Source organism: Formica exsecta, unplaced genomic scaffold (assembly GCF_003651465.1).
Source record: "Formica exsecta isolate Colony F162 unplaced genomic scaffold, ASM365146v1 scaffold4, whole genome shotgun sequence".
NCBI lineage: Eukaryota > Metazoa > Arthropoda > Insecta > Hymenoptera > Formicidae > Formica > Formica exsecta.
The window spans coordinates 1,490,657-1,500,204 of record NW_021851238.1 but is presented as its reverse complement, the minus strand read 5'-3'; the positions used below and the strand labels follow the sequence as shown (position 1 = coordinate 1,500,204).

The 9,548-nt window shown below is 30.7% G+C and overlaps 2 protein-coding genes and 1 pseudogene across 4 annotated transcripts; 2 read left to right on the top strand and 1 right to left on the bottom strand.

The window, feature by feature from the left end:
* Window positions 1-982: 982 nt before the first annotated feature.
* On the top strand, window positions 983-3,620 carry LOC115239952 (annotated as a pseudogene).
* Window positions 3,621-3,891: 271 nt separating this feature from the next.
* On the bottom strand, window positions 3,892-4,782 carry LOC115239954 (autophagy protein 12-like). The gene is made up of 4 exons (XM_029814845.1): window positions 4,651-4,782; window positions 4,392-4,566; window positions 4,145-4,281; window positions 3,892-4,072 (listed from the first exon to the last, which is right to left on the bottom strand). The coding sequence occupies exons 2-4, from the start codon at window positions 4,549-4,551 to the stop codon at window positions 3,950-3,952; spliced, it is 420 nt and encodes a 139-aa protein (XP_029670705.1). The 5' UTR covers window positions 4,552-4,566; window positions 4,651-4,782; the 3' UTR covers window positions 3,892-3,949.
* Window positions 4,783-4,861: 79 nt separating this feature from the next.
* Window positions 4,862-6,809, top strand: LOC115239951. 3 transcript variants are annotated; one of them, XM_029814843.1, is made up of 5 exons: window positions 4,862-4,948; window positions 5,175-5,350; window positions 5,466-5,679; window positions 5,950-6,066; window positions 6,134-6,809. In XM_029814843.1, exons 2-5 carry the CDS (start codon window positions 5,195-5,197, stop codon window positions 6,331-6,333), a joined length of 687 nt encoding a protein of 228 aa, XP_029670703.1. In that variant the 5' UTR covers window positions 4,862-4,948; window positions 5,175-5,194; the 3' UTR covers window positions 6,334-6,809. The 3 variants fall into 3 exon arrangements, with proteins under 3 accessions (XP_029670703.1, XP_029670704.1, XP_029670702.1); XM_029814844.1 differs by having other exon boundaries at window positions 4,932-5,076; window positions 5,986-6,066; XM_029814842.1 differs by having other exon boundaries at window positions 4,932-5,076.
* The last annotated feature ends 2,739 nt before the right edge of the window (window positions 6,810-9,548 follow it).

Below are 9,548 nucleotides of genomic sequence, written 5' to 3'. Positions count from 1 at the left end.
ACTATCACACTAATATAATAATTTTTTTCTATAATCGCAATGTCGTCTATAAAGTGGATCCTTGGCAATCCTTAACGTCAAACTTTTTCTCTTTTTTGTTTCTCTTTTTAATATATCATTTTAATATATGCTAGTTGCCATCAATTACTTTTTTCTTTCTCACTTGTTATTTTATTTGTATATTGTATTCTCAGTCTCTTAGACAATATTTACATTATGTTTTACGTTTTGATCCCATGATACGTTTTGGTTTAAATCCAATTATACTTCATTATACGCAGAACTTTACGATTAGTTACATTATGCACAGTATGTAGATAAGATTTTAGACAACGAATATAGCACGATTTGTACTCATCGTATCTAACTGATGACGAAACGTACCATGTTTCATGTTGATATTATTCACACAGGACGTTTCTAACAATATTTTTCTATATATTTCTCATCTTTGGGAAATGAAAAAAATCTTATTGATAATCTTATTCCTATATGAATTTCAGAAATTTTTCTAACTTTGGTTGCAAAAAAAAAACGTTATTAGATAAAAGCAATAGAAATAAAAAGAATCATTATGAAATTACAAATAATATTTATTACATGTGAAACTGAGTTTTATTGGCGTAGTATGCGTATTGAAATAAAATAACATTTATTTTATTTGAATTACTACCAAAAAATGGACGAATATAAGGCCAAGCTCTGATTGGCTATAATTCAAAATATGGTCAAGAGCACACTAGGGGTGTTTTCCAGCAAGGTATACAGATGACACAGTGTAACACACAGTATCATACGATTGGCTATCAAATACAAAATTTTAAATTTCTTCATCTGACAGCCAATCATGTGGTATTGTGTGTTACACCGTATCATCTGTGTATCTTGCTGGAAAACAACCCATGTCTTGAAACTAGCCTCACTGCTTGCATTATGCGTGAAGGCAAATGAATTAGATGCAGCCCATACCGCCGTGCAAGCGTATCGTGTGCAGAATTGGGTAAGTTAATTTTTTTTTAAATTAAGTTAAGTTTAAAGTTAATAACCCAAAAATTAACTAAGTTTACTTTAAAAGTTACTTAAATAAAAATTAACTCAGTTAAAGTTAAGTTGAAAAATTATTAATTTATTAAAAAGTTAAAAGTTAATTATGCAAAACTATGTTTTTTGCATAATTAATCTTTTAATTGTATATTTTAAATCAAACTGTTTAAATTTAGGTAATATAATTAAAAGATAGTTTTTTATAAGAGAAATAATGTATTTTTCTTTATATAATAATTAATAATACACATTATTTAAATATACTATAGTTATAATAGAAATATTACAGTGTTTAAAAACAAAAGGGTTAATAGAGACTTCGGTTAAGAGGATTTTCCTGTTTAATTTGAATCACTTTACCTGCACACGTGCATTATCTTGTGTTTTATCTTTGTCTTTAATTGTTAGATCCTCTAACAATAAATTAAAACAAATTAAAAATATTTATTGAATAAAAGTGTCATCTCAAAATTATAGTCCGTCATTTTTCTTTTTAAGTCATCAAATACTAAATCATCTGCCCTAAACATACGCTCTACGCGCCGAGGATAGTACCGTTGTGTTGTATTTTATAAAAGCACGTTTTAATAGTACTGGATACTGTCTTATGTTATTATAATTATTAGTAAACAGATAATTTTCGACTATCAAAGATATACAATTTTAACTTGTAAAACACTTGTAAAAACTGTGCAGTTGTAAAAACACTACACTGTGTAAAAAAAGTTAATAAGTTAACGTTAATGCATTTAGAAGTTTAAGTTAAAAGTTAACACATTTAAAATTAATTAAGTTAATTAAGTTAAAAGTTATTAACTTTTTAACTTAACTTTTAACTTTTTAACTAGTTACTACCCAACCCTGATCGTGTGTATTAAGTACCGCGTATTTTTTGTGATATTATATTGTTTGATGCCAGATTAATATGAATGACAAGTCAACGCTTCCGTGTAAGATTAATTACTTAGATATTTCCATGTTAGTATACATTCATTATATAATATAGACTATGGGCGACTATGGCGCGATTCTCGAATTATACTTTATCGTCATACGAGTGTTATGGTGATTATCTGTTCCGTAAATGATGCAACTTTACATTATATGAAAAGTATTTCTCTCTGTACGTTGCTTCTCCAAAAAAGTATTATAGTTGCGAATTGTGATAATTGTCATTCGCAAAGTGGATCGCGAATTTCCATCGAACTCTTCGATCTCAACAATGATCTCAGCTCTTCAGTCTTAAGAATGTTTAATATTCTTTTCGTTTTGATTATGTATTTTCTTCTATTTGCACGGCCCTTATTAATTTCGGAAAGAAAAACTTAGGAAATTATAATATAATTTTAAGTTAACTTTGAAAAGAACTAAAATTATTTCTTGTTTATTGGCAAAGAATAGAAACCGTCAAATATTTTATAATATACATAAGTTTATAATAAAAAAATTGACAGTCAAGAAATTGCACTTTTATTCACATATTATATTAAAATGCAATAAACTGTAACTGTTTTTTATTTCTATTTTTACAGAACATCCATTTTGTCCTGACCTGGAGATAACTCCCATATACTTGAAGAAGAATATTCTTGAAGCTGTTCATCAATTTTGCAGTGAGGAGGGAGTCAAGAGTCCAATAGACATTTTAAAGTTTAATCCTGCAAAGAGTAGATTTGTTGTGCGCTGTCCATCTAACGCTTACACGTGGCTACGAACCTCCCTGACTTTAGCCACCAAATACGAGAACGAGACGTGTGTGTTCACAGTACACCGAGCGTCGCGGAATTTATTGTCTTTCACTGCCAACAATAGAACATATAATCACGGAGAAGTAGTCCCGTCCAGATATTAATCATGCCGTTAATTCGCAAGGAGAGCAAAAACACCATTACTTTCGCGTCCAAGGAAGACCACGCTGTACCCAGCAAGACCAATTTGCCAGATCCGAAACCTAGTCCCGGTCCGCTGCTGCCTAATGGTGAGATTGATTGGGATTGCCCATGTCTAGGTGATATGCCGACTGGGCCGTGCGGATTAAAGTTCCGCGAGTTCTTCTCCTGCTTGCAGTACTCAACTGCCGATCCGAAGGACTCCGACTGTCGTAAGCTATTCAAACCATGGCAGGACTGCTTGTTGCAGTATCCGGAGCTGTACGAAAGCAAAGGCGCACCGACAGACGACCTAGACGACAAGACAGAAAGGGCCGAAGAAGCAGACAAGAAGTTGTCGGCTTCCAACGAGGAGAAGGAGAAAGCAATGGTAGCTCACAAAGCAAGAAGTGAACCGAACCAAGACTAACTGAACCTATACTTTATATACTTCGCTGTTTCAAGGTGATACTATGGTGTCTTCTTTCTCTTCTTTTAACGAATATCTATTTCATTGGAAAGGCACAATATCACGCCTTGTCATATTGTGGTGTTGGTAATATTTGCAAGACGTATTTTTAATAGTAAAGGATCTAAAAAGGAAGCTCATGAGAGAAAGATATCTGTATGCAAATGTATATCATTAAGATCAGCAAGCTCTAAATCAAATGCAGGCCCATCAAACAAATGTCGATGTAAAGATACGAAGAATGATGAATCATCCAGCAAAGTAAAGACAATGGAATAATTAAAAGAATCTTCAGATGTACACAGTAGAAAATTCATTAAGTCATATAATGCATGAAACAATAAACAATTCATCAAACTGATTAATTTATCAGATATTTTAATGTATTACATATATATTGAGAAAATAAATCTAATGATATAAAAAATAAGTTTTTGATAATATAATTATATTATAAATACAGAAAGAGAGAGAGAGAGTTATATCATGATAAACTGTATGGTAAATTATATATGTATACATATATTTGCATATTATTCTTTTAATGGTAAAAATTAACTTTGACAATTCAACCCCAGGCTTGACTTTTACAATAATGGATGACTAATTTTCCATCTGCACCGTAACAATCATATAAATTCTTAACTGTCTGATCGGGAGCAGGTGCAAATGTCTGATTAACATAAAGGAACTGTAAGATAAATACATTATTATTATTATCACCTTACCATATTGTTAGAAGAGGAAATCTTTTGTCACATACCAATCTCTCATTGGGATCCAACTTAAGATACTTCTTGATAAATTCGGAGATTCGTCCGATAGGGTTATCTTGGCAGACCGACCATTTTTTCTGTTTCATAATCGGAGCATTGGCAGTAGCCTTCAGGAGTATATCAACTGTGAAATATATGCGTCTATCAATTGAAATACAACACTGTACATTGATTACACGCACTTGTAAATATATGTATAATCAGATGAAGATCTGAGATATAATGCTTTTATACTCTTTGTTTTATCCTTCTGCGCTGTCTGAAGACCATTTCGTACCGCGTTTCCCTCAGGGATGGTTTCTAAACTAGTCGGTGCGTCCTCGGTCGTTGAATCCGGCGTCTCTTCAATCTTCGTCTCGGTTGTCACATTGTTTACCTCCTCTTTAGCAGCCATAATAAAATAGATCCACTTAAATATTCAGAGCATATTATAAAATTATCTCACTACGTTGCATTTTCAATATATATATGTGTAAGATAAAATAAACAATACTTGAGAAACTGGTAAGAGAAATTAAGAAAATACTGTCTTATGTTTCACACGAGTCTACACTGCACACTGCAAAATGACAATCAGCTGATTGCCTTCGAATGTATATAAAAGATGTCCAACTTCATTCAACCTGTTCTGAATCATGATGCATGAATATCTAGATGGTCAACTTAGCGTTACAAACACCAGGCTTCTGCAAATACTTGTAAATGACAAAGAGCGTTTTATGATCAATCCGGACAAAGGACAAAGATTTCTTTAATTGGTTGCACGACGCATTGTGATTGAAATATATATTGTAAATATTTACAAAAAACTTGTAAAATATAGTCGTAAAATTTATTATTAATTCTGTTTGTATATATATTCTCAGTATTAGATAAATTATTCTACTCTTGATTTAAATACAATCTAAGAGAGGGAAAAGTATGATAAAATATTCCAAGATAAATAAGAGATGTGCATTTATGTGTTAGTTATTTCCAATATAAAGCTGGATAAATAAAAGATGTTTTTTTAATTAGGAATATTGCACGTTATCGCTATGGTAGAAGGAGCTGGATGCGGCGAATTGCAACAATTGGTCCAAGAAGAGGAATGCGAAGAACCACTTAGTCATGGAGGAGAAGCTACTCCTCCATCAACACCAGCAAGATCTCAACGTCCGAGTAAAACTGAAGCACATAACTCCAATGTGTCGGTACAGTATCTCATGTTAACACATATAATATACTTGTTCAACATAATTTATAAACTGATATAGCAATGGCATATTAAAATATATATAGCTACATTTATAAATAACGTTTTTGCAGCAACAAATACTATGGGAAAATAACACACAAATATCACCAATTGTCAGTAAAGGAAGCTCTGGTCAAGGGACAAGTCAAGGTTCTATGGTTTCCGGTCGACTCGCTAATACTTCAAGTTATACTGGCAATCAATCTCGATTAACATATTTCAATGAAAAGGAAAAACAAAGGCCTACTCGACCAGATCCACCAAGAATTGCAAGACAGCACAAAGGTAATTGATATTCCAAATTCAGAAAGTATATTTTATAAAAGTATATTTGTTTCATCTTGTTAATTTATTATATATTTCTTCATTTTTATTGTGTATACTTTTCATATTTTCTAATATATATACACACATTCACACATATATTTTAAACCTTAATTAGAATTTTATATTTTTGTTGTACAAACATAGTACAAACAGATTTATATTTAAGTTTCTTAAGTTTTATATTAAGTGCACATCTTTTCGATTTTGTTTTGGTATTGTTATATAAAGCTTTGGTGCCATGCAAACACCATTGCTTTCTGTCAGAGGTTCCTGATGTTCGCCATATGGAACAAGCTTTGCTGCAATTACTGGAAGACTTTCATAGTGGAAATTTACGAGCATTTGGTTGGTATATCTAGTCTTATATAAACAGCAAAATGTTTAATAAAATCATTGTTTTGTCATTGTCTAGGAAAAGATTGTAGTATGGAGCAGATGACGGAAATACGAGAACAACAAGAACGTTTAGCCAGATTACATTTTGAACTAGGCCAACGACAAGAAGTGGGTGGAGAGCAGTCGGGCCTTCGTCAATCGAGTGCGAATATGCGACATTTGCTTCATCGTCTTCAACAATTGAGTATCTGTATAGAGAAGTTACACAGTAAATAATTATCATTTTATCACAATATGATATATTGTTGTTACAAAAATTCTTGTATTTGAGATATATAGACTTATACCGTTGAATACAATTTTTATGAAAAATAGTTGTTAAGTAATATAATATATATGTGTACATATATAAAATATTTTATATTGATATATTCTCTCTCTAGAAATCGTAATCTTTAGTATGAGTGTTATACAAATATATCATGTATATTTGTGAAAAGAAAGGGAAAATAATGACATAATATATAGAGAGAGGAATGTAAATACATAGGTTTTTAATATAATTGTGAACATTTTTTTAGTTGTATTTCTACTAATTACATGTACTACATATACAATTATGTATGTACATACATACACGCATTATGTGCATTTCATATATATATATATCAATCAAATATCTACATATATGTCAATATTCAAACTAACTTGTAGTATTTATGACGAAAATTAAACAATTGCTATTTTCACAACTATGTCAATATTATACTCCATGATGTAATCATGTTATGCTCTACAACCACAATGATCGATTATGCAAATCAGATATTTTCAAAATTTATATAAAAACATTAACTATATAAATGTGTTTGAACAAGATTTATATCTAAAATATTTAATTTTAGATTTATCAAGAGTTTCGAAAGCCCTTAATCTTTCTATGAGATATTAAATATTTAAGTAGATTGCTCCAGAGATTGGTAAGTTTTGTAAAAAAGATGAAATCGGCAGCTTCATTGCAACCGCAATGTACGATTACGATTCACGATACTTTGCAACGATTGAGCTACGCGAAACGACCTGCATTCGATGCCCTGTGGGAGCCGAAGGATATAGCTGGTATCGATGTAAAAGCGACAGAAAAAAGACGTATTCTTGGAGACGAATATTTGGAGAACATAATCAAGTAATAATTTCTAATAAAAATTACTTGATAATATCTACACATATAGATTTAATTCTGTGTACATACATATATTCGTATATAAGTTACTGGAATTTTTATATTTTGTATCAATCGATGAATTAGAGCAAGGCCAAGAATATATATGACGCCAAGTGTAAGTTTAGATTATGTACAAGATAAGGATAAAAGAAAATTAATGATTGATTTTATATACAAAACAACGGTAAATCAAGCGGCAGAAGAAGTTTGGAATGATTTTGAAGTTCAAAGCTCTTGTTTACCGCACACGGAAAAGCGAGAAAAACCTGTATTATTTTACCACAGCAACTATTGTAAAATTTCCACATAAGTATTATATAGCAATTAATAGGTCTTGATATGATGTATAGTTAATTGATCAACGAGTAATAGCTCATTTGCCGGCGAGATTTCGAGGAGCTGCTAGGAAATGGGACAGTATGCAAAGTCGTTCTCTTCTCGTGGATGATACCTGCTGTGATAAGATAAACGAAAAGTCAAATACATAAATGAAACGTACTTATCATACTATAATAGTCCTCAATATTGTCTTTTTCATAAAGAAAGAGAATCTTATGTAGTTAAATAATTAAAAAATTTTTTTTATAGTCAACCAGGGACAAACAGAAATATCAGAGAATACATATAAGGAAATTAATCAATGAAAATAAATATCTTTTATGACAAATTGCTTTTATTGTATATAGAACCTAAACCTTACATTGCATATGGAGTGCCTTTAGAAAAAAAAATAAACTTTGATCAGCCAGTTAAAAGTAACAAGTTGTTCAACTCATTTACGAGTATGTCTTTTCACATGATTCTTCATAAATTACATAATTCTAGTTAGGGAATACGCGATTCAGCAAATATATTATAATATTATATATATTTATACATATATACATATATATAATCATTATTTTTACAATGCATATATATATATATATATATATAATATGCAAGCTATATAAATATATACATGATACATTAAGATGCAAAGGCACGTAAAAAATTATAAATAAAATTCTCTGGATTTGCGAGTTGTAGATTATTTAAAACAGGCTTGACTTTAGATGAGTCATGACTCATGATAAAAATATTCTACTTATAATCTTATATATTCTACAATATATGAAAATCATTTGAAAAATCAGGATTAAAATAGTAATTTTAAATTGGCAAACACATTTGCATTATTAAAGCCGATCGATACATCATCCTGGATTTTATTCTGTTGACAAACACACTGTATACCATATGACGTACAATCGTGTGCTAGTCTATCTAATCTGAAGATTGATAATACAGATATCGTATCGACTAGATCTGTTTCTCGCGAGGAATGAATTGAGAGGGATATGAAGATCGATGCTATTGAACAAGCAATGACGCAAAAGATAACACAAAAGTATCGATCGCAAACATAGGTTGAAAATATTGAACGAACGAATAATGCACGTTGCTAAGATTCCATATACTCGGTGGCCTAATTTTATTTTTTGTTATTCATCTATTTTGCCGTCTTTCAATGTTGTTTTTTTATAGCTTGCACACATGTAAAATATTGGATAGAATATTAAATTTCAGTGTAAAATGTCCCAAAATATGTACAATAAATAATAGATATAAATAATAGATATGCAAAATACTAGGTTTATTATTATCTGTAATCACGCGACATACGTCTCTCCATATACATCGTACGTATAGTCGAGCTGTATTTTAAATATCTCCCTATTCTTAAATTCATTATTATTATCTGTAATTGTAATCAGCAAATAGATTCACGTTTTAGCGAGTGTGTGTAATTTTCAATAAATGGATATTCTTATCTGATAATTTCCCAGAAATTACCGAGTCAAGGAATATAAGCGAAAATGTTCAGTGCGATGTAAACATCTTGTATATATAGTGTCCCATTTTAAATGACGACCTCAAGTATCTCTTGAACAATGAATTTTAGAGAAAAATGTTTCGGACAAAAGTTGTAGGGTTCAAAGGGGGTCAACAGATGATCTTATTAGATTTTGGATCGGGGATCCGTGTTGGGCCCAGTAGAGCCCAAGTCAATTTTTTAAAATGAAACCCTCTATTTTTCATTGCATATTCTTGTAGCTTATCTCGAGAGCTTTTCAAAACACTATAATAAAGTATTTTTTCATTAAGTATTTTTCGAATTATTTTATATCTTAATCTGACATATCTTCATATAAAAATAAAATATTTAATTTTCGGTAATCTTACCGTAATACTTTTATGTACAGAATAATGAGACAAATCAATT

Excerpts from the sequence above, each read along its gene's own strand:
- LOC115239951 (XM_029814843.1), top strand. The coding sequence starts at position 5,195 with ATGGTAGAAGGAGCTGGATGCGGCGAATTGCAACAATTGGTCCAAGAA. Across the intron at positions 5,680-5,949 it reads AATTGCAAGACAGCACAAAG|CTTTGGTGCCATGCAAACAC; the intron begins GTAATTGATATT and ends TGTTATATAAAG. Across the intron at positions 6,067-6,133 it reads TGGAAATTTACGAGCATTTG|GAAAAGATTGTAGTATGGAG; the intron begins GTTGGTATATCT and ends GTCATTGTCTAG.
- LOC115239954 (XM_029814845.1), bottom strand. The coding sequence starts at position 4,551 with ATGGCTGCTAAAGAGGAGGTAAACAATGTGACAACCGAGACGAAGATT. Across the intron at positions 4,282-4,391 it reads GCAGAAGGATAAAACAAAGA|TTGATATACTCCTGAAGGCT; the intron begins GTATAAAAGCAT and ends TATATTTCACAG. Across the intron at positions 4,073-4,144 it reads TGGATCCCAATGAGAGATTG|TTCCTTTATGTTAATCAGAC; the intron begins GTATGTGACAAA and ends TTTATCTTACAG.